Source organism: Crinia signifera, chromosome 1 (assembly GCF_055691185.1).
Source record: "Crinia signifera chromosome 1, ASM5569118v1, whole genome shotgun sequence".
Taxonomy (NCBI): Eukaryota; Metazoa; Chordata; class Amphibia; order Anura; family Myobatrachidae; genus Crinia; species Crinia signifera.
Genome location: NC_139217.1, coordinates 341,258,114 through 341,284,277, shown reverse-complemented (window position 1 = coordinate 341,284,277; position 26,164 = coordinate 341,258,114). Strand labels below are relative to the sequence as shown.

The 26,164-nt window shown below is 40.4% G+C and overlaps 1 protein-coding gene across 2 annotated transcripts in view; it reads right to left on the bottom strand.

Annotated features, from left to right (window-relative positions):
* The window catches only part of SGSM1 (small G protein signaling modulator 1), a 171,619-nt gene that overhangs the window by 49,556 nt on the left and 95,899 nt on the right, over positions 1-26,164 (bottom strand). Inside the window, exons 7-12 of one of the 2 annotated variants that reach the window (XM_083146360.1) lie at positions 21,953-22,098; positions 14,219-14,350; positions 12,757-12,881; positions 10,876-10,943; positions 7,419-7,582; positions 2,359-2,488 (exon numbers count right to left, since the gene is read on the bottom strand). In XM_083146360.1, coding sequence (XP_083002486.1) covers positions 2,359-2,488; positions 7,419-7,582; positions 10,876-10,943; positions 12,757-12,881; positions 14,219-14,350; positions 21,953-22,098 — 765 coding nt within the window. The remainder of the gene's footprint in view (positions 1-2,358; positions 2,489-7,418; positions 7,583-10,875; positions 10,944-12,756; positions 12,882-14,218; positions 14,351-21,952; positions 22,099-26,164) is intronic. The other variant, XM_083146369.1, reaches the window with a different exon arrangement.

Genomic DNA, 26,164 nt, shown 5'->3' with positions numbered 1-26,164 from the left:
TCCAAGTGTCATATCAAATTTATCAGCACAGTCTCCTAATTTGTATTGTGAGTAAAGGTGCATACACACTGGGCCTTTTTGCCCAGCATGTATGCAGCACAATGATGGTGAAAATCGCTGGCCTGGAAATTGCTCAGTGCATACACACTAAGCCATTTTCGCCCATCCAAGCAATTTACCTCAGGGTGGATGGCTTTCCATATTAGAATGCTACGAAAGCTGTCCACCCTGTTGCTTATCTGCTTGTAATACCAGCAGATGACCGGGCTGTAGTTAAACTACATCTCTTTCACACATGCACAAACACAGAAGGTGGCAGACTAGCTTTCAAAGTTTTTGCTTCGAGCAGGCTTACTAGTTAAAAATAATAATCAAATTAATGTTAAAAAAACAATTCTTTACTAAATCAATAACATAAACAGACAAATACATAAAATACCCAGGTTCCACGCTTACAGGAACGGAGTAACAACTGACCAGCAAACTGAATAGGAAAGTCGTATTTATACAGATAAGTACACTTTACCAAAGGTACCACCACTGGACGCTGCTCCAGATACCTTCCTCCAGCGCAGGGCCGGATTATAATGGGGGCACAAGGGGTCAGTGCCCCTGGGCCCCCCTCTAGCTGGCTTGGCATGTATTTTTTTAGCTAAAGGTTTTGTGCATGGGAGTGGGGTAGTGCTGCAGCTTCACCTATCTGCCAATGTGACAATGATTAATGGTGTTGAGCATTGGGAGCCAAGTGTGCAGTGCATTACTGGGAGTTGACTAAGTCCCATGACACTTTGCACCAGAGGGCAGAGGCTGAGACGTTTGTGCTGAGCTCTGATTGGTGGAGCTCATTACATGCTTCTCAGGCCCATGGATAACAGCAGCAGCAGCCTAGTCATGGGAGGGTTTTTAATCAGAGGCAGCACTGGGACTGTGAGGTCTCCTACAGAGTAAGGTGCAGAGGGACAAACACAGGCTTTTCATGTGGTATGTATGTATGTATGTATGTATGTATGTATATGTATATATATATATATATATATATCCCCTGAAGTTACCCATTGACCAAGTTTATACTGCCTTTACTTTGTGTTTTGACAGTGTAATATTCCCCCATGCAGTTTGCGGCCAGTAATGACAAGTGCAAGGGGGCCCCCCTGTCTAAAGTGCCCCGGGCCCCCCGAAGGCTTAATCTGGCACTGCTCCAGCGGCTTCAGTCCATCTGCTGCACTAACTAGAGAGGACTCACTATCGGATCGATTGGGTACAGCTCCAGACTCTTTCCTCCAGCGGTGGTATCTTTGGTAAGTGCACCTACCAGTATGAATTCGACTTTCCTTTTTAGTCTGCCCTAACTATTGCTGTTCCTGCTGGAATGGTTATTTTATGTATGTATGTATGTATGTATGTATGTATGTATGTATGTATGTATGTATCTATCTGTTTATGATTTAATAAAGAATTGTTTTTTAACATTCATTTGATTAATATTTTTATTCAAGCGCTGCTATTGTCTTTTTATTTTTATATTTTCTCCGTGGGGGCTGACTATCCCCTCTCTTTTTAGCAGCTGCTTCCTTCATTAGCAGCTCCCTTAGTGCGCCCGAGACCAACCTTGTCCTATCTTGCGCTAAATGTATGAGGATACATCTTATTATTATGTGCCACTATGCATAAGACTCGACCAATATTCATTAATATATCTCCCTTGTACAGGAGACAATGCTAAAGCAATCGAAACGCACATGATCTGACTTTGGGGCTGATTCTGAGTTGGGAGTGAGCAACTTTGCACCTTGATGAAACCATGTTGTACAGTAGGTGGGGCAGGTTTAAATATGCAGAGAGATTTAGATTTGAGAGGGGTGTGTCCTAAATTGTAGAGCAAAAATAAAGCAATTCAGTATTTGTGGGCTACTAGCAAAAGCAGAAAGTATTTACCATGCATGTAAATATGTATTTAATCCTTTTTCATTGCAGTATGGTTATTTCTTTTTTGCTTTGCTACCAACTTAGGATCGGTCCCTTTAAGCCCAAGGACACTTGCATTCATCATTCATTCACGTGCAATCATCTTGAGTGAGCAAATAACCAAATCGCAATGCTATTACTATTTTAGTGTCATTACTAGAAAAATCCCTATTAGTGAAGGGATTAATCAGGATGTGAAGCCAAGCAAGTACAGCATTTACAAAATGACTGCTGGCAGGAAGCCCATTTTGCTTAGCCAATGCTTAATATACTAACTAAAATGTAGTGGAAATGCATTTGGCATACAATATAAGGCAACATTCACTTGCCCTACCTTCTAATAATGATAACATAAAACAAAAACAATCAACATTTCTCTTAGAAGATCCATACCAAATTCAGATTGGCTCCCTGGGAATATTATTCTGAACACATAATCTGTTGCTTCATCTTCTTCTTTATCTGAGGTGGATTCTGACGACCCCTGAGGACTTCTCTTTCTCAGCTTGGGAAACACTTTGCCCTGTGTATTAAGCAGATGAAGTTAGGCAGAATATTTTTCCATGACTTTAGAAGAAAGGGAAATGCTAGGGGTTATTGTACAACATCCAACTGGGGACATTTACAGTAGGACAGCCAGTCTCAGAGAGCATCTCTTATAATCATGTGGTGGACACGTGTATATGCCTGTTGTGTCTAACATAATTTTACCTGAATGCATACAATTCTCTTACAGTCCATATGTACCAAGTCATGTTTAAACACAGCCTATCTACTAAATGTTAAGCAGAACCATCCTATAATTTTAGAGAACTCTCAAATGAGATCACGTTATTCTTTTGATTTAAAATGACACATTCCCTGTATCTCTAATTCCCGCATGTTGCTGTTCTGTTTTGGGGGCGATTCTCTAAGACAGAAATGCATTAAAAACCCTGTTATCTGGGTTTTTACCGCATTTCTGTATGCTCTAACCCCCCTCCGCAGTGGCAGCACTGTGGAAGGAATCACCAGCAAAAGCTGGAGATTCCCTGCAGAAGCCTATGGGCTTCTTACCGCAGCACTGTTTGAGGGATCCGTCACGGATCCCTCCCAGCATGCCCTGCGGCCGGCACGTCATTCTGCGCATGCGCAGATGGACTCCCAGGTCACAGACCGGGAAGTCCAGTGCCGGCACCACATCGCAAGGGACAGCTCTTATCGCAAGAGCTGTCCCTTGCGTTAATAACCGCATATGTTAGAACATATGCCGTTATTAATAATGCGGTGGCTGGCGAAGGGGGGGCGAACAGGGCTGCGGATGTTACAACATCCCCCCCCAGACCAGAATTATATTTTATTTAAAAAATACAGACAGAATAATTGATAACCAGGATCATCATGACCATCATGGTCCGAACATAGCAACTATAGTTTCACGTCACTTGATTCTCTCTACAAACTCTGGGGGGCGCCACAGGGAAAGCATCTGATGCCACCATATCAGGCAAGTGGATAAACAGCTGTTTCCTTTGCACTGATGTAGGATGTGGTATAGAAGGTCAACAACATCAATGCAAATATATATTTTATTCTAGAAGGTGATTTTTGATGACAATCCATTTTTTTACCTTCAAAATTGATAAATGAGGTACCATTTTAAAAATTATGTTCTCAAGGTCTGATGAATTGTTAATTTAGAATTCCACATTATATTGTTTGTTTAAAAATTTGAGTTGAAAATTGAGTTCTTTCCCTGATGCATCGATATGGTACGGCTAAGATGATCAGTTTTGCTCGGCTTCCATTGCACAAACCACCAACCTCGCTATAAAATTATTTGTATTTTATTTGCTTATTGATCATTTGTGCATATGGAAAGCTCTGAGAGTCAAATAAAAAATGAAGACATTTGATAAACAGTGGAAGGAGATAATCTACATAACGTCTACAAATTGCTGAGACAATAGGGTTAAAAACTGCTTCATACTATATGTATACATATATTATTTTAATTTGAAAAATATATTGTAAAGCTTTTTGCTAGCATTTTCAAATACAGAACATTTTAGTAAAAAAAGAATGTGTGCTGATACTGAGATCATTCTATTAATCCATATCTGTTATCAACGACCATCAAATTATTTCTACAGCCCTTGCAGATCTAAAGACACCTCTCTAGTACACACAGTGAGATTCCCTTTTTATTCGACTTAAGATTAGAGTGCTATCCAATCTTTTCTAACTCTGGGGGTTATTCTAGTCCATTCTTTCTGACAAAATCCTTCTTAGATGGACAAAACCATGTGCACTGCAGGTGGGGCAGATGTAACTTGTGCAGAGAGAATTAGATTTGGGTGGGGTTTTTCTTCAAAGTGAGATCTATATTGAAGTGTAAAATCATGCATTCAGTATTTTCCCTGCACAGAAACAAAATAACTCACCCAAATCTAATTCTCTCTGCACATGTTACATCTGCCCCCCTGCAGTGCACATGGTTTTGTCCATCTAAGAAGGATTTTTTCAGAAAGAATGAACTAGAATAAACCCCTCTGTACTTTTTACATACAATCCATACAATCTACATTAGATTTGCACCTTATAGTAATTGCAGCCCTGTCTATCTGAGTTTCGATTTGTACTGTCACGGGAGCGCGCATCGGGATCGCAAGGTAAAAAACCTGCATGTGATCTGTATACAATCTGCATTCGATTTTGACTATATAGCAAAATCGAATGTCAAATCTCACCATGTGTACACAGCTTTAGATTTCTGGGCTGATGTCAGCTGCTCGCCCCCCTCACCCGTGTCACAGGTGAATATCCATGGGAATGCCCATGAAATGCTGGACATTACCATGGGCGTGACCAGGGCCCACCACCCCAAGCCCCCCGCCTGCAATGCTGTGTGCGAGCAGTCAGCGAATAATCAATTCACCGTGCCCGCTGGCAAATGCGGAGTCGCTAAACATCGCTCCCCTGGGCGGACGCCCAGGGAAGCGATCCAACTAGAATAATCCTCTTAAATGCTATGCGGAAACATTCCACTTCTTATGCAGATACACATGAAATAAACAGAAAAAAAAGAAGAAAGAAAAAGTCATAGCTGTCCTAAAAATGAAAGAAAAAAAAAATTCCCGTTGTCTGAGTAAATTGATAAAAAGGCTTCGTTTTAAAATGTCATTTGTCACCTTGTTTGATGAACAAAACTGTTGCTGGTATGTCATTTATTTGAGCTGAAATGTCTCTGAAATTAGTCCTCTGTCAAGTCTGCACAAACACAGCGGGTTCTAAATATGGACAATTTCTGCATAGACATCAGGTCAACAGGCAATATTCACACAAATGTCAACATGTTTAGAATGTCTACACTAGAATGTCACTGTACATTTTTTTGCATATTTTATTCTAATTTTAATATAAAAAGTGTACTTTCAACATTTGGTTCGTGACAGGTTATGTCCACCTTATCCCCCTTGAGCAGCCTGCATGGGATCTTTTCACATGTGATGAATCACATGCAACCCCGTCCCCCGCTATAGGGAGCAAGCCAAATCCAGAGATCATATGTGCAGCAGATATGATCTCTGAATCCGATGCGCATAGGATCAGATGTCAAAACACATCTGATTTGGGCCAGTTTTCATCGTTTAAGTAGGGCCGATCCCTCGGAATCGGATAAAAAAGCAGAAATTGGACTTGGTATTGGATGGAAAGTATGCCTTTTTAACACTATTTGCAATGTTACCAACAAAGATATTAAAGAGCACTGTTCATAGTACAGATCCCTGGGGTAATCCACTGGTAACCTTTCCCTCCTTAGACTGCACTCCATTTACTACAACTACTTCTGTTTCCTATTGTGCAAGATCTTAACCATTCAACCATCTTAGAATCTGTAAACCATTCCCATACTGTACTTTAGAGGTTTTTTTAGCAGTCTGCAACGTGGGACCATGTCAAAGCCTTACTAAAGTCTAAATAAGCTACATCTATGACCCTTTATTATTTTAGTCAGGGAGTCAAAAAAGTCAATAAGATTTGTTTGGTGTGATCACCCCTGAGTAAATCCATGTTGTTTGGGATTCTGTAAGTTGCTCAATTTAAGATACTACACAACTCTTCTGAGGGTGTTTCCATTACTTTCCATACTACTGACATAAGGGCACTGGTCAGTAGTTGCTTGCTTCCATTTTTTAGCAGTGGTTCAACATTCACTATTGTCCAGACCTCTGGAATTGCTCCTGTAGCAAGTGATTGGAGGAAAAAATCTGTAAATGGTGCCATTAACAACCCTTTAAGCTCTTTTAGTATCCTTAGCCTCATAAATTTTTCACCCACATAAGTCTGATATCATGTCACCATTTGTGAGTATCAAGTGTCACCAATTGCTTGAAGTATACTCCATGTAAGGAATTTAGGAATTCACCACTTTCAGTTAAACCTGCAAAGTACACCATCCAGTTTTTAGTCAGGTAGATTATTATCATAATCCTAGTCAAGTAATCCATGTCCGCTTGCCACGCTTCAAGCTCGTTTTCCGTGCCCACTCGCCACGCTACGCTACGGGCTCGGTGGCTCGCCACACTTTATAAAATCAACTCCGCGCCGCCATCGATAACAGGTCAGTAGCACACTTGCCACATCTCCTCGAAGGGCTTACTGCACTCTCCACGCTTCGGGCTGATGTGGACAGTGGGGGTGTGCGAAATCACATTGTGGATCGAATTGTATGCAAATCGCGTGTGATATTTGCATACGATTTGCAAACAATGCGATCAGCAGGGATATGCCGCCATGAAACTACACAAGTACCGTTTTTCTTCTATATTTTGTATTTAAGTAGCATATTTTTCACATACATTGCTACTCCTCCTCCAATTTTTCCCACTGTTTCCTTCCTAAATAAAGTGTACACTAATATAAATATGTCCCAGTCATGATTCTTATTGCACCACAATTCCATAATAGCCACTATATCCTGATCATCCTTTATCACTATCGCACCTCAATTATATAGATTTTGACACCATCTGTGCTTATGCAAGAATATTACAAAAAAATGCACTGTAACGGTGCCCACACACTAGAATGATTTTTGGGCCGATTTGCGATAAATCGGCCGATATATCTTCCAATGTTTACCGATAATCGGTCGAAAATCAGCCGATTATGGTCCGATGCGCTCTCCCGTGGATCTTTAGCTGAATCTTCTGATCTAACGTGCTGCACAAAAGATCAAAAGATTTAACAAAAGATCCATAGGAACGCACACGGGATCTTAAGAAAAATCTTTGGTAAAGATGTGCGCTTGCCTGAAATCTTTTTTCCAGGACGAAAAAAAGATTTCAAGGCTAATTTATGCGCACATCTTACGATCGCAGATCTTTCTAGTGTGTGGGCACCTTTAGTGTTCCCTGAGGACCAAGGCAGGGAATGTCTGCTCTAGAGTGAAGCTACAATATCATAAATACCTTTCCTCTTTGGGACCACAATGGAGGATCAAGCTGTCCATGCGGGAGTAGACCAGTTTCTAAACATGAAAGAAATTGGAGGAGATGTCCACCACGTGGAAACCTGAGAGGAGGTCTCTGTATTCCATCCTGACTGACCAGAACCACAGTGCCTCCACTATCTACTTTTGATGGAAGACAAAAACAAACTTTAGTAACAGCATAACTGTATCATACCAGCAACAGATTAGATATCAGGATTATTTTAATGATACAGTAGGTATATGTTATTACTTCATTTATAAAATAGTGTTTCTTAAGTTGCCCACACACTAGAATTTCCAGCCGATTTTTACAGATACTCGGCCGCAAATTGGACAATATGGATCGGATGCGCGCTCCCGAGGAACTTTTGCTAAATCTTCTGATCTCACATGCTGCATAAAAGATCAGGAGGTTTAGCCAAAGATCCATTGGAACGCACATGGGATCTGAAGATAAATCTCAGGTGAAGATGTGCGCTTGCCTGAAATCTTTTGTCCAGGAAGGACAAAAGATTTCAAGGCTAATTTATGTGCACATCTTAAGATCGCAGATCTTTCTAGTGTGAGGGCACCTTTACACTTTCTTAACCTTTTTGGTTATTACCAAGACGAATACATCTCTTTTAATTAATAATTATTTTGCTTGGGATGCCGTCATTAGGTCGGCAGTCAATTGTTCGAAACATGGAAAAGGGGTGACATGCATTAGGTTGGCGTGGTCAAAAGGTCAACATGGAAAACGGTTGACATGAGTTTTTCATAAACCGAATAGTTAATACTTTTACCATCCCAATAAGCATAGAAGGAAAATAGAACAGCGCCTGAAGCATAGCAAGCGCAGTAAACCATGCACGGGATCGAGGAAGCATAGAGAGCGCAGTTAACCATGCAAGGGGTTGCGGCATGCTTATGCAGTGTCCATGTCGACCTATGTCAACATAGACATTTTTACCATGTCATCCGTTTGTCTGTGTCAACCTTTGGATCATGTCCACCAAATGTATGTTGACCTTTTATCATGTGTCAACTGCCAACCTGGTGGTCAACATAAACACGACAAGCTAATGATCCACACCCTAGGGTAGACAATCAATAGGTCAACACCAAAATGTTGGCATGCATTCTACTCGGCACACTTTACCCTTCCCAATTGGAGAACATGCAGATAGAAAAGCATGAAAAAGTTTCCAGAAATTTGAAAAAATAGTGAAAAACTCAGTTTGCTCTTTTCATATGTCAACCATTACCATGACAACAATTTGATGTGTTGGCCTTTTGTCATTGTCGACTAACTGTATATCAACCTTTTGGTTTTGACCTACTGACTGTCAACCTAGACATGGTCAGTGAGCCATCCGCATACTGTAATGTGACACAGAAAAAATATTAGTGTATAATGGGTTTTGTATTTTTGGAATGTAAAAAATCATTCCAATGCCAATTTTGCAGTGAACTGTGATTAGAAATGACGGTTTTGCAGGATATTTCTTTTACAAATCCCGTGGCTTGTAAATCCCCCAAAATCATGCCAAAAATAAGAGATTTATTCATCGAAGATACACCAAAGTTAGAATGTTATTAGGTAAAGAATGTTTTATTTATATTGGGGAGTGCTACACCAGGCCTTTTTTTACATGCCACTTTGCACCATCCTGAACTAGGGGTCTAAGATCCAAAATCATAATTGCACTGCATTACATTACATTACTGTGATAGGCAGAGAAACATAAATCCCTCCCCGTGTCTTCAAGAGGCGGGAAGTAGTTTGGACGGTGGGACCATTGCAGAAAGGGTAGACAAAGGGTGCAGATGGTGCTGGGGGTCAGTGTATAATGCTGGATACTATTATTTCTTTCTCCAGCCAGTAATTGGCAAGTGTCTTTGGATTTATTTGAATATAAATAACTTTTAAAGTTTAAATCAATGTAAGAACTAAAAGACAGCCGAGATGTGAACTCAAGAGAGGGATCCCTCTAGAATGGATCATGTGAGAAGTCACAGATACTGTAGCTAGATGGCTATCGTGAGGCGACTGCGGCCCCATTGCATTGTCACCCCCTGTAATGGGTCACACTCCTGCACAACCTCACAACTAGTAATGCTGTTAAAAATCACCAGAAAATTAGCGGTAAAAGGTGACTGGGCCACAGGTGTTAATATTCACACAGTGGACTATTTTAAAGTGTTGTAAGGCTCTGTATTAGTAGCGCTTATGACCGGCCCAAGATGACATTACATGACTCCTAATAAATATATCATATTACATACCACTGGGGGACACATGGTAACACATGTCAAAGTTGGTCACGGGGTATTACTCAGAAAGGGGAGAGGGGCATGAGGTAACACATGTCATATGGTAATATATATAGAACAGGGGGATCGATGGACACAGGGTAACACATGTACACGTACTTCAGTGAGGCAATATTTGTATAAGGTACACTAATGTGTGGTGTAACGTCTATAAAGGGCACTATTGTGTGGTGTAATGTGAAGAAGCAGCAATCTGGTGTGGTGTAATGTGAAGAAAAGACACTACTGTGAGGTGCAATGTTAATAAGGGACACTATTTATATCAATGTGAATACAGGATGATATTATGAAATATATTGCACTACTGTGTTGTAATCTGAATAAAGGGTACTATTATGTGACTGCGCCCTTACTCAACAAGACTACTCACTTTTTGGGCATGCTCGTTTTGCACATGCTTTACCATTTTTAAAATGGGGAGTGGACCCTAATGGCTAGTTATGACTTTGGTAATGAGGACTGGTGATGGGTGTTAATCTGTGCTGCTCTGATATGGGTGCTGTGTTGGGAGAGGAGTACAGGGTCAGAGGTGCAACTAGAGGCACTGCTAGAGGCATCAGACAAAATCTTGCCTAGGGCATCAATTGGTAAGGGCCAGATCTGCAATTAAGGATGTGTTTTTTTAACAGTATATAATAAAACAACATCTCCACAAATTATAACAGATGCCTCCACATAATGCTCCTGCTTTTCAACCCCTCCCACTGGTGCCGCCCACATAATAATTTGATGTGCCGTTTCATTTTAAGTAGCAGTGAATCAGCTTCCTGCTTCATCGTCACATGACTGCATCAGGGCACCTGGGGTTTCCCCCTAGGCTCCAATACCACAGCAATTAATTGGTTGGTGAGACAATAAATGGATGCAAAGGATTACAGTACATCAGGTTAGTCTGGGGTGGCAAGTGGTACTGGAACTGAATAGCAATATGTTTTCCACTTATTGAAGCATCCTCAAGTGTAATAGTAACTAAGAGTCATTTATACACAGACAATTACTTATAATTCATCATGAAGAGGCACACAAGAGGCTATTTAAATGACATAGTTAAGAACTAGAAAGCAATGTATATGAAATAATAACTCTGCAATAACAATACAAGTTTGTCAAATACATACCTTGCTGATGGCAATGCAGATACACAATTTCTTCTAGACGAATAGTCATTGCATAGTCCCAGTAAACACTAAACAAAAATATAGGGATTAATGAGAGAAGAAAAAAAAAAAAAAAACAGTATTTTAACAGAATTTAAAACCCCCAACATGTATAACCCTTAAGTGGTATTATTTAGATTAACTGTCTAATATTAAAATGTAATTGCTCTATATAACCTCTTTGCTTTTAGAGAAATTGTATTAAAGTCTGCAAAGAGCCTTTAAATTATATTAATCACTGGAAAAAGCTTTAAGATCCATTAGAGCTGACCCCAAATATTCCCTTTTTTAAATATCAGGATGCTTCTGCATTAATGGTCAAGAAACGTCAGTCATTTCTAAGTCAGCCATTTCTACATTTCTTTTGAAAGCATACATATCATAAAAATCCATTAAATATAATATTCTCTGGGTACAGTATTATATATATCAATAAGCGTATGAATGAAATAAAAACATACTGAGAAACTGGTTTTGCTCTATAAGCCATGGGGGTCGAACCTATCAACCCCGAACGGTGCTGATGATTCACGAGCTGCAAATCATCATGACACCGGGCGCACTTCCTTAGGAGTGCAAGCAATTTTCAGCAAATTCGGCCCTGCGAAGGGTACGAGTTAGGCTTAATTTTGGTGCTGTTTTTAGTGTTAAAATGGCAACTGAACGGCAACTCAAACATTTCAAGGGTTTAATAGGATCGACCCCCTGGAATGGAAAGGTCAGCTCTATATATGGACAAAGGAAAATAAATTTAAATAAGTATAATCGGGTAAGATGTACTAAGCCTTGCAGAGAGGTAACGAAGAGAGAGATAATCTACCAACCAACGCTGCCAATAATAACACCTATAAATATGGAAGTTAGTGGCTGACTGGCTGATACTTTATCTCCACTTTATCACCCTCCAAGGCTTAGTACATCTACCCTATAATGTCCACTTAGAGTATAGAGTACTTCACAAATTGTATTTTGCATTTTTCTAGTTAACATAAATCAATTTATGAAAGAAACTCACATGACATATTTCTTTTAGTAAGAACTAGGAAATAAAAGACAACATAAAGGAAGGCTGTACGGTCTGGCCATAATTCTAGGTAGAGGTCTAACACAGTACATACATCATACCTATAACATTATCAGAAAGTAAGTTTATAATTAAAAACACATGACTTAAGTATTGCCAGAATAAATGGCACCAGATGTGTGGACCACACCCAGGTATCACCCTAAGATGGAGTGACACCCTGCAATGACAGAAGCTGGATGCAACAGTTTGGTAATCTCCTGCAGCACATGGTTCCTGACGCAAAGGAGGAGCCAGTACTACACACTGCCCAGTCTCAGTGGGCAGTCAGTAACTGCTGAGATGCTGGGCATGCCTTTTGGAGTTCTGGAATTAGGTACTGCCATGCTGGGCATCCCGTGAAGACATGCTCCTTCCAAACTAGACTACGCCCACAAATTTGAGGAAGATCACAAGGCCCCTTCATGACAGTGATACCTGGTGTGGCACCCCATTTGGAGTGTCAGTAGTCAGGATGGTGAATGCTTAGCCATTCTCTAAACCAGCAACATAATGGACAATAGGAATTAAATTAGACTGATGGCCAAACATACATTTGCAACTATGTATAGTTCTGGATCTCTTGCCTCCCATTCTTTTTTAAATGAAAAAAGTGATCACAACCAAGTCTACATGGTTCACATAGTACTGCACATATCACTACATCAACTATTTTCAGTTTCACATAATTTTAAACAAATATATCTGACACAAAATGTTAATGACATACTGTAGCTTCTAGCCACAATTCATAAAAGAACCACATAAAATGCAATTACCTTTTCTCATAATCTAAATCTCCCACAGAACCATTCATCAGTTGGTTTGGGGTCCATTTTAAGGTCATGATATCAGCAGTCTGATGAAGTGACAAGTACCCTGGGATGGCTTCCATGTCATCTCTCTAACCATAGAATGAACAAACATAAGGTTATAAAATATTACTACATTTCTCCCTTATATAGAATAAGAAGCATGAGTTAGCTAAATGTACCAATTTTATCGAAAATAAAGGCTTTCCACACTTAATTTCCTTTGTAAAAAAAGAGAAATACTTTTTTGAGGACACTTTTTCTCTTGGAACCGCACCTTTTGCAGTATCCAAGCATTAACATATACCACCACTGAAGCTTCATGGCCCCCTTCCCAGCAAGACGTCTGCAGGAAATTTACTAAGAATGCCAATCCAGATTATGAACGGGTACAACCATAATCGGCCTTGATCGGGCCGAAAATACGGCAAATTTACTATGCTGCCGAGTTCTCAGGATTTGTATTTCCAGATGCCGATGTCATTAGTATTCGGTTGCTGAGTTTCCTGTCAGCCAAAGAAGTACGACCCTAAGGCATCACACAGATAAGTCAGATCTGTGCGATGCTTATCTGTGTAAAAAATGTAAAAAATTAAATTAACAAAAAATATTATGTGTTTGATGAAAAAAAAAAAAGATGGTTCCAGATCACTTACTTAGTCTTCCAAATCCCAATGGGACCATCACCTCAAGCAAAGCAGCATTCCATTGAGTATTCTCCCCTTGGGGCAGATGTATTATAATGTTTGAAAAATAACCCCCCCTTTGCACCGATAAGGAGAGCTGTTATGTTCTGTGTACATATCTCTCCTTATCAGTGACCCCGGCACGTATGCGCACTTTCGAAAAAAAAAAATCATCACTCCCCGGCCGGCTGTAATGGGCATGTGTGGGATCTCTCTATTATCGAGAGATCTTGAGCGCAGCATAGCTAGCACTTAATGCTGGTTAAAACATATACCCTCTATCTCTTATTCCTACCCTAAACCCTCCCTCTAATGCCTAGAACCTATGAGTGTTCCCCTTCTCAGGCCAGTTCACCCGGATACAGGCACGCCAGCCTGAACGCCGATGCCCCCAATACAAGAGGTGCATTTGTGGGACTCCTGAGTGGATCAACTAAATTTAGCGGCCTGCCACTTGCATTATACTACAAACGACCGCCTTATTTACCACATCTGGGAGACATATTCATACCAAAGTACTGTAAGTATACTTTTCAAAGGGAACTTTTATTGCATATTATTCACCATAGGTTTATCCCTCCCTGCTAACTGGGAAGCCAGCATCATACACTAATTAAGAGAGTGGACGTTAGCCTATAAACCAATATCTTTATGTAGCAAAGATATTTATGCCATTGCCCAAATTTTGAATTAAAAAAGAAAAAACGTTTAATGTATTGTATGTTACAAGGAGCTCTACTTACTGGTTGAACCATTACATTATTTTTGCCATAAAGAAGAGTTGCCCTTGAATTTTGATGTAAAGATTCAACATAATCACGTGCTGACATTGATGGCCTGTCATCCATACTTCCACTCGAGTGCCTTTTCTGGATCTGGTTTTGAAACAGAACACATACAGAATTAATACAAGCAGATAGGGGAAACTTGGGTATTAAAGATTGCACAATACTGTCTTGTTTCTTTTACGAGAAGCTAAGCCAATGTTGTTGTTAACTATGTTCAATAGAATGTAGGTAGTTTAATAAGTTATGTAACGAGTTGTGGAGCATTGCCACATTAAGAGGTTGCAGACGGCGCCTCATATTGTTTCACAGGCTGGGGCGAGCCTGAAAGCTTTAGCGCACCTTATGCCCTGATCTTGAAAACCCGGAACCCAGTGGCCAGTTCTGCCCCTGGGCTCCCGGAGGTCCTTGTGTAACTCTGTTGCACAGTACGTTTTTGGAGGACCAGAGGGGCCAGGAAAATATACCTATGCAATATCATTTCATACTCTTGATCAAATACACCATGTACTACAAACTATTGCTCTGCTTCGCTCTCCATGGTTTTCTCTCAAAATCAGTCTCTTCTCTCTCTCTCCCTGAAGCTCAGCCCAGTATACACATTTCTGCCTCCATTATCCACACCCCTCTTATTAACACTCATGAGATTTTTACATATCTCTCTACATTGACAATAACATCCACAAACTGTCGCCAGAAACAACATTCACAAACCACCTGCAGCTACACCTATCTCTCTCTACTGCTTCTATTAGCTGGTGACATTTCGCTTAATCCAGGCCCCAGCTGCCTGCCCCGCTCGCAGGCACCTAACTCTCAGGAACATAGTAATCCAGCTAACCTCATAAACATCAAATGCCTCCCATCATCCCCCAAATCACTAAAATGTGCATTATGGAATGCACGCTCTGTTGGCAACAAATTAACATCCATCAACGACCTCTTCATTTCAAACAACTTCAACCTGCTGGCTATAACAGAAACATGGCTCTCACAATCAGACACAGCCTCCCCTGCAGCCCTGTCACATGGTGCTCTCCACTTCACACACACCCAGGCCTGGTGACAGCAGAGGAGGTGGGGTTGGAATATTACTATCCCAATCCTTCACATACAAAGTTATACCACAGGTTCCATCACTCACATTCACATCATTTGAAGTACATTCCATCAGAACTTACACTCCTTTCTCGCTGCATGTTGCAGCTATCTATCGCCCACCTGGGCAGCCAACACGATTTCTGGAAGATTTTTCTGCCTGGCTCCCTCACTTCCTTTCTGCTGACATCTCAACCATCATCATGGGTGACTTCAACATTGCTATTGATAGCCCAAAATCTGCTGCTCATGCCTCCAAACTACTCTCTCTAACCTCCTCTCTCGGCCTCTCCCAATGGACTGACTCCTCTACTCATCGGGATGGCCACTGTCTTGATCAGATATTCACTAAGCTGTGCTCAGTGTCGGAATTCACCAATTCTCCTTTCCCTCTCTCGGATCACAACCTTATCACCTGCATGCTGCCCTCTAGTACTTCAAAGTACTAGAACTCAAAAACACAGAAATCCTTTAATCCACCTCAAGCCCGCAGAAATATTAATGATATTAATTTTCAAGTACTCTGCTCCTCACTGCAACAACAGCTTGCTCCTATTTCTGCATTCACTACTCCTGAGATGGCGGTATCACACCTAAACCTAACCCTCAAAACAGCCCTGGATGAAGTGGCTCCAGTTACCCACCACACTCCACGTAGGCCTAGACGCCAACCGTGGCACTCTAAATTAACGAGACACCTACAAAATATCTCACGCAAAGCTGAGCGTAAATGGCGTAAATCTCACAGTCCAATGGATTTCTTTACATATAAGAATATCTACCAGTACTATAGTTATGCCCTGGAAACTGCCAAACAAACATATTTCCAAACTCTCATTTCTGCTCAAGCTTCTAACCCAAAACGACTTTTTAATACATTTAAATCCCTTCTTAATCCTCCCTCACCCAAGCCACCAACCACTATCCATGCACAAGATCTTGCTTCCTACTTCAGGGATAAGATTGACAAGATCAGAGATGAATTGGTATGCTCCAACTCAGTTGGTGATATGCTCAATTCCATACCTGAGCCCTCTGAAGCATTTGCTTCATTTGATCCCACAAATGAAGATGAAGTATCTGCACTTTTCTCTGCTTCCCACTCTACTACCTCTCCTCTTGACCCTATACCCTCGCAAATAAGTAAATCTCTGTCTCCTGTGCTCATTCCAATCTTAACTAAAATCTGTAACCTCTCTTTCTCTACTGGTGTCTTTCCTTCATTGTTCAAACAAGCAATTATTACTCCGATTCTGAAAAAAACAGAATTCTGATCCAAGCTCTCTCTCAAACTACAGTCCCATTTCTCAACTTCCATGCACCTCCAAACTACTTGAAAGACTTGCTTATACTCGCCTCACACACTTTCTTAACTCGCACAACTTAATGGACCCGCATCAGTCAGGCTTTCGTGCCCAACACTCCACAGAGACAGCACTGACTAAAGTCGTGTTAGCTAAAAGACTAATCCTGGCTCATTGGATAGGAAGAACTTCCCCTTCTTTAGCGTAGTTGAAGAACTCCATTCTCAAGACTCTATTCTTTGAGCGTCAAGCAACATTAACCGATATAGAAAAGGGGAGTCAAGCGCTTCTATGCCAAATGGGAAATCTATATCCTGACCCTCAGTGCCGAGGTCCAGACGTCCATACAGAAAGTCTTTGAGAACACTATATGGTTTTTGTTACGGCAGATCACCTAGGATCTTGAATGATAGGCTAGTATGGTAAATTTCTGTTGTCTTGTCTCCCCCTGTCTTGTTTACCTACCCTTCCCCCTCCTTCCCACCCACCTTAAATCCTGATAAGATTAGTATTGTAAGTTGTTTTTAAACCATGAGGCTTGAACAAGTATAAACCTATGCTTTTGCATAATTTTTGACTGACTTGCAGGTATCTCTGCGCTGGTCGCAGATACCTTCTCCAACTGAACTTTCAGTGATGAGTGGCTCGGGAGAATTATACAGAAATCACCCGTCTTGTTGCTAGCTCCCAGGACCACACAACCCAACTTTGACGTACTTTAAAGTTTATGTGATAGTACAGTGTATAGATTAAAACTGAAAAGAAGGGAGAAAAAAAAACTGAAAGAAAACACCAAGTCAGCCATATGTGATATTCAATGTTTCTTGCCTTTATTTGATTTGTTGTAACATGCATTGTTTTGAAATACTTTCAAATAAAATGTGTTTAAAAAAAAAAAAAAAGATTGCACAATTAGGGAGACTGCAAACTTCATGAAGTGAAGGTCTTCAAGGACACCTGGCCTAACTAAAGAAGGCGTGATGAAAAAGTGAACAAATACTGTAGAACGCTGCTGATAGTTAAAAACATCTGCACATATATACAGAGGCACACTCTGCATTAACACCCCCAAACCACACAATGCAAAAGGTGTGGCCACAGGGTTTAACTGAAAGGGAACATGTCCTTAAATTACATTTTTGTAACTCCTGTGCATGTTCATCCCTGGAGATGCTGGCTGCCCCCAGAGACAGGGTTGTCTACAGTGCTGGCTCTTTATCTGCAACAGGAGCCAAGTGCTGCAGGAGAGTATTATACTTCAGCACCTAGCTACTGTCACTGCAATAGAGCCGGCACTTTGGAATCGCCCCTTTTGAGGGTGACACCCATGTGCAAGCTGCACTCCCCGCACCAGACTAGTGATGCCACTGCACACATAGAAGAAATATTATTTTAAAGTAATGCTCTTGTGTTTCTGTATAATCGGTTATGTGCATATGTAGAAATACTAGTAGAAGCAGTGCAATACTAAAGGAGAAAATGAGTTATGCACACAGTACATAAAGATCTCTTGATATCTTCCTTCCAGTTCTTCCTGAGCTATGTGACAGTGCCCAAGAAGAAGTACTCTTATGTGCCATTCTTAAAAATTATCTGCTGTGACCACCAACATCACCTGTCATTTTAGAGTAAAGGAATGCTTAACATGTTTGACATTCTGGAGAGCAAAACACAAATGTGACTTAATAAGTCCCCTGAACATGATTTTATGGTAATGCCCCACTGCACTCTACACAGGGCAGCCGAGAGGGGAGCGGGTACTAATTACCTGGGTTCAGGCTTGCTGGAGGGGCCCCATAGGGGCCCTAGTCCGACCCATCCCTTCCCCCACCGCCCCTCCCGGGTAGCAACAGCAGCACACACTTCTACAGCATGTGCTGTGCTGCTGACAGCAGGCTCAGCATGAGTGTCTCACTGACAGCGTGAGAGGTTATGCTGAGCCTGCTGTCAGCACAGCACATGCTGTAGGTGTGTGCTGCTGCTGATATTACAGTTTTTAGAGTTTCCTTTCACCCTCCTCTAAACATTTTGGGGGTGTGGTCTAAGCGTGGGAGGTGCCCACACTTAGGCCATGCCGCCAAAATTTTACCGGGGCCCGGTATTACTCTCGGCTGTCCTGAATTTACATACAGATGGATGGTGATGATGGGGAACATGGTGAAACAAATGATTATAATAATAATAAAAGGTGGCAGAATTATGAAATGGACATGACATGCAGTGAGAAGGACTGAATAGTTTTAAGACCACAACCCACAGGGAGATAAGAATGATTGACATAAAGAAGTGTGAGGATATAATGAATTAAAGATGGAAGCTGGAATGACAGGAAGAGTGGTGATAGTAAACAAGATTAAGAAAGGTTGTACTTCAAATCTTCAAACATGGAAGGGAGTAAGATTTTAAAACAAAGGAAAAAGTGATAATTACTAAGGGCAATGATGAGGATTATGATTAGAGACATTACAGAACCAAAAGCCCTGATTAATATTTCCAGTTCCATTGCTTAAATTACAAATAACATAGTTCAGGAATTATCCCAAGCACTGCGAATATTTAGACACAAATCGTTGTGTCTCATTAGGTCATCAGCCTCTCTATTTCTCCCTATTGCATTTACGATTATTTATATTTTTAATCACCACGAGGAGTAGGCGGCAAAAGACCATGAGAGGACTGTGCAGGATAGTCACAATCAATTAAAAACTGTGTGCTGTGCTGAAAGACTGCCTCTGATATGGCTTGGCTCGAGTAAAAGCCGTTTTCAAGGTTTCACAGAGTAAATGGGGAGAGAAGACATGCTCCAGTCCCAAGTTCAAGTCTTCTGGCCCCCAAGCTCGACAACAAGCTGATAATGGCATGCGTTCCCAAAGCAGCTTTTTTCCGAATTCCCTCAAATGAAGTCTACAACAATAGTGGTGATATCTGAATGCGTGTGAATGGAGTGTAGTGACAACCAGGTGTAAAGCAGCAAATAAGCATAGAATACTATAAAGAAAAGCACTTAAATTAAATTAAAAAGTTATGATTATTCTGAAAAATAGAAAATAGAAAAATAATACAAATTAGATGAAAAAAACAAAGGGTGTGACAAAAATACATATACAATGTTTTAAAAAAAATACTCAGCGATCAATGTATACAGGTGTTTTGGTGACAAGTACCTGCATGTGGCAGGTTCCTGCTGGGGAGGAAATTTAATGTGTTATTAATCCCTTTGCCCTTAATCCCAATCCCGAAATATAATCTCAATAATACTGAAATTGGAGGATTACATATCCGTTTTGGGACTGGTATCCCTAGTTTTAAATACAAAAACAATGTTTACTGTTTCTCATATATTTGATCAGATGCTGTACGGAATAAAGCCTTTTATAGTGCTAAATTGCAGGATATTGGGGTCCAGGTAAATTAGTTCTAAATTTAAAAATATATGAATGTTAGACCCAATATGTCCCTATATTGGGTCTAACATTCAGGGGCAGATGTTTTAAACCTGGTGAAGTGATAAAATGGAAGGTGATAACGCACCAGTCAATCGGCTGTTTTTGAAAAATGACAGCTAGAAGTTGGTTGGCTGGTACGTTCTCACCTTCCACTATATCAATGCTTTATCACCAGGCTTAATACATCTGCCCCACAGTTAGGAATACTCATAGAAGAGTTGACTTGACTTGGCAGGTGCTGTAGCTTATCATTTATTTATAAAGGAGTTTGAACTGTGTCCTATGCATTTTATTTACATATAGAATGTGGCTTTTTTACTGATTGATAGCATTGTGTAGAAGGAAAACTTGTTTTGTCTAGATAAATGTCTTTCCTTACAAGTACCTATGTAAAACAATACTTTCATCGAGCAGCGTGCATTTTGTTTATCATTGTTTGTCTCAATACTCTGGAAAGATGAAGCAAATGCAGAAGAGGGAGAAACCTGGATAACTTAGACCAACTTTGCCTTCAAGCATTGTGTACAGTTTTATCTTTATTAGAAATTAGCTGAATACCTGTGATTCACTACATAATTTCATGTATTTCTGTGCGTTTATCTTTACTTTTGAAGAACTGCCTGGTAAAGTACATTTTTAGCTTTTCATTCAGGCTGGAGAATGGCCATGCAACATACAGCTGGTATTGGAGATCCTCAGATCTACTCCAGCCACTTTCAAACTCTGCCCCTGAGCTTTGTTAATGGTCATAGCATAGCAGACCTAGGGCCAGATGCACCAAGCTTCAAAAGCGATAAAATGGAGAGTGAACAACAACCAACCAATCAGCTCCTGCCTGACATTTTTCAAACACAGGCTGTGACCTAGTCAGACAGGAGCTGATTGGCTGGCTGTTTATCACTCTTCATTTTATCACTTTTGAAGCTTAGTGCATCTGGCCCCTATACTGGTACCTTCAGCCATTTGACCTGAAAGTGGTAGTCTGAAGGGGTTAGAGGGATTCTCAAAATGAAGTTACTTTCTGGTGGATGCCTGTGAATGTTGTTGATTAAATTATGTTTGTGCAGAGTATTCCCCTGCAGCCTAGTATCATTGCACAGTCTTGGTGGATTTAAGAGACATAAAAGCATTATGGGGCACCAACCTTGATATAGAGTTATTCAAACCTGATTGTACAGATTCCAATTTGCAGAGCCCTGCAATCAGGTAATTGCCACCCAGCCATAGTGAATTCCTGGCCTATGCAAGCCTGCAAAATGGTGTGTAAGGCTTGCATATGGTTTGCAAAAATTGTGCCGGTTAATGCATAGATGCAAATCCATTCGCAACTCACTATCAAATGATTTTTCCAGTGTGTACAGTCTGTGCCTAACCCCTATGAACATATAAAGGAACCTTTAAAAGATATTGTTAAAATATTGTTTTTGTTAACATCGACCAGTTGTATTGATTATATCCATCCATAAATCACATATTCCTTTCTCAAACCATTAGAAAGTGCGTCTGTTGCTTACACCAACCATTATTTCTGTAGCTTTCTTTCAAAGGGACAAAAGGTGAGAGAACAAAATCGCTGTTAAGCGCCCAGATCCTACACTTCTATTATTCACTTAAAGATGTTATAAAATGGTGGAGAAGGGTCCTAAGTTTCTATATATAGGAGCAATTAACTGCAAATACAAATTGTTACAAGTAATACAAAGTACAAATCCCTGAAACACAGGAAATACACATCAAATGGAGTCCCTGATGCTTCCAATGAAATTGTTTTATGTCACAGTTTTAGTACCAAGATGATGCTATGTGATATGATTTGTGTCAGAGACAGATATAGGGTGACTCACACAGAGGGCAGGTCTTTTAGTGGGGGAGTCTTGCCGGCAGTGGGAACCATGGATTCGGTGTCTCTGAACCAGCTCATCTGCAGATGGGTCAGTCCAGAAGTGGTCTGCTGTCTTCATTTTTGTATACTCCAAGGCACAGGGACCAACTGTAAAGCATACACAGAGTAAATAAGCTATATCAAGGAGACATATTTTCTGGGTGCCCAATGACTCAACGACAGTCGGGATTACGACGGTCATTTCTCTGACATCGAGATCCCGACTATCAGGAGTCCAACAGCCAGAATCCTGACTTACACAGGCTATTTTCCCTCATGTGGGAGAATAGAATAAGCGGAGAGCGTTAGCTGAAGAGTTATACCAATATAGAAATGGAGATGTTGTGCATAGCAAACAATCAGATTCTAGCTATTATCTTCTAGAAGGTGATAACTTAGGATATAACTGATCTATATGTATATATATATATATATATATATATATATATATATATATATATATATATATATATATATATATAATCAATAATAATAACGACAGTAAAAAACGGATATAATTCACTTAACGTATTTTTATAGATAGCTGAAACATTTAAAATGTGCACGGGGGAGTAAAATTAAAATAAATCCCCCTGCTAGGTGATCTTGATCTATCAAGATTTGGACTGCATGCTCATATGATCAGAGTCGGCGATAGAACGTGCAGGACTGTGCATTGCCATGGGGTGTACACATGGATCGATTTGTGCTTACTTTCTAAACCATATGTGTAGATCGCTTAGAAAATAGACAAAAATCACCCCAAGTGTATGCCCCATAAGAATAACATCCACAAGGATATCTAAACAAACAAAAGTTGAGGAAACAATTATGAAAAATACAAATCGATAAAAAGTACATTTGAATAAATTTTGTATAAGAACATGGAGGCTACAGCAAACCCTTACAGCCATAAGCATCATTGGATAAAACCTTTCACTCTGAAAATCTGGTGGGTTTTCAGGGTATTACTTTACAAATCGCATCCAGGTGTTTTCTCATATGGTTTTAATGTGCAATTTTTTAGACATGTCAAAAATGTGTGATTTTTTTACCATGAAAGTGCTATTTTTACAGCAAAACGCACCCTATTACATCTCGCCCCAGGTGTTACATACTCCTTGAGTGTGCCATACATACTCATCTTTGTTCTTTTTATATATTAAAATGGCAGATTTGTAGATACAAGAGTGGAGAAGAGTCTTTCCTGAATATCTGCAAAATGCTGTGGGGCAAATTTATCTACTGTATAACATGTCGAAAGTGATTGATACTTGCAGCAAGCCAGATAGATACCACAGAGGATGAACAGCCTGGATCAAATAAGGGCTTCATCCATAAAGACTTCTGGAGGGACAAATACTCAAGAGGACACAAATTTCTTGTTAAGCTTATATCAACTGGAAAGCATACACGAGACTATAGGGACCAAAAGTGTGGCAGGTCTTTGATTGCTCAAGGTATAGTAGATGAGAAATCGAGTTGACCCCTACCATAGGACCCAGATCCAGTCATTGCTTATATCTGGTAATAAATACCAAGTGAGCATTTGACTCAGACTGGAAGAATTATAATACTGAAGGAGCACAGCCAGCCCCTGTCCTTCTCCAAAAGGCAGCTTAGCCAAAATATCCTAACATACAATGGGATTTTTACCATTCCAAATATACAGTGTGAAGGGAGCTGAATACATGAGATGGCTGCGACTGGGAGTATTTAAACTTAGGGAGGACATTCATCTTTCTCACATGTATCGGACCCACCCAAAATATTAAATATTTCTTCCAGTGGATTAGCCTGTACTATCAATTTAAAGAAGGGAGGGTAATTCGTTTTATAAATGTGATCATAGGTTTTAGTTATGTGTACCGCTCTGTAGTTCAGAGAGTCTATTTTTGTGAAGTCAAAATTTAATTTGAAGTATTGCGTTTCCTCAAATGCAAAGGAAAATGGGGGATCTTGGACTTCCTATGGTTGATTTCATAAACCAAAAATTCTCCATATCGGGATAGTTCTCTAAAGATATTAGGAAGGGAAGCGAGTGTTTTAGTCAGGGAAAGGAGAACATTGTCAGTGAACAGAGATCATGCATCATGTTTGTGATTGGGAATCACAAACAGTGGTGGCAGTGATGTCCAGGTTATCCCTAATTCTCCTGGCAAGTGATTCCATAACAAGGTGTCTGAATCGTGAATGGCCAAAAAAAACCTGACCAGGGTCTATAAAGTCAGGTAATACAGGAGACCCTTATCTGGCATTGCAATGATTGTGGCCTTGATAGTGTCAGTGTGAAATAAGTTACTATTTAAAACTTGATTAAGCATCTGAGTTAAATTTAGGACTAGGGACTAGGGAAAGTCAGCATAGCATTCACCTCTAAAGTCAGGCCCCCCATTACTGTTTGGCGGTTGATGTGTTTTTTTTCCTACTTTTCACTTATCCAAAATCTGAGCTGCTGAAAACTCAGGTTTATTTACATGTCAAAAATCAAGCATCAATTACTTTGATATTGCGCTGACAGGCCATTCATTAGGTACAATTAATATAGATTTATTTTGTAAAAAGAATGCAAATTTTAATTTAAAAATCTAATAGGGGTAACGGTAGGCTTGTCATTTAGACTCTGAAGTGGGGACAGGTAATTAGATTAGACACTTTTGTTTAGACAAATTCACCTTCAATTTTAGGGCTAATGAATTAACCAGCAAACTTACTGAGAGATTATGATTCTCACACTGGGGCAGATGTATCAAGCCGGGTGAAGAGATAAATGGGGTTATTATGGATGATTTGCAAGGCTGCAAATTCTCAGCCTTGCGAGTCTACCAAACCCCACCACCCATTCGCAAGCGCGATTTGTATGAAGGGCAATGCAAATGTCTGTGGCACAGTAACATCCATTCGCAGGCCAAGGCGAACCTTCCACATCTTTCAATGGTCGCCGATGTGAATCTGCACATGCAGTTTTGATGGCTCAAGATTGATAAAAAGTAAATGTCACTAAGGGGGTTATTCTAGTTCATTCTTTCTGACAAAATCATTCTTAGATGGACAAAACCATGTGCACTGCAGGTGGGGCAGATGTAACATGTGCAGAGAGAGTTAGATTTGGGTGGGGTTTTTCTTCAAAGTGAGATCTATATTGCAGTGTAAAATCATGCAGTCAGTATTTTCCCTGCACAGAAACTAAATAACTCACCCAAATCTAATTCTCTCTGCACATTTTACATCTGCCCCCCTGCAGTGCACATGATTTTGTCCATCTAAGAAGGATTTTGTCAGAAAGAATGAACTAGAATAAACCCCTAAGGTTGATGGTATATGGTAATTACCTATTATCCCATATACAATACTTCTCTCCTTCAATAATGCTCTTATTCCTGACAATAACTGGGCTCAATGGTCTTCACTTACTTTTATGAGAACTGAGCTTACACAGAACTAGCAGAAGGCTGAATCGTGTGCTGACCTAGGTCCTGTGTGTTAAAGGATAGACAGTACCTTGTGTTGCGGGGGCGGCGGCCATGGAATCCCCTATGGCAATGAGCATGGAAACCCCTATGGCAATGAGCATGGAACCCTGGCAAAGAGCATGTAGGTAAGTGGCACCAACAATAGGATTAAATCGCAAACAAATCATGCGATTAATCACGTTTAAAAATTTTAATCATTACGTCAAAATCCTGACAGTCAGGATCCCAACCAACAGGGGCTATTCTCCCTTGTGGGATCCAAAACCCCCATAAAGGCTGACTAATACCTGTGATGAGCGCAATGAGCCACAGAGCCCATCAGGACCATCAGTCAGTCACACCATACCCCAGGACTACGGACCTACGCCCCCTTCCAGCAACACAAGGTACTGTCTGTCCCCTTAACACTTGGGACCTAGGTCAGCACATGCACCAGCCTTCTACTAGTGTTGTGTGTAAGCTCAGTGCTCATACAAGCAAGTGCATACCATTGAGTCCAGTTATTGTCGGGAATAAAAGCATTAATGAAGGAGAGAAGTATTGTATGCTGTATGGATAACAGTTACTTACCATAAACCACCAAACTCAGTGACATTTAGTTTTATCCATCTTGAGCAATCAAAACTGCATGTGCAGATTTACATCTACTGTAAGAAATGTATTGGACTTCCTTGAGATATGAATTCTATGAGGGGTATTCA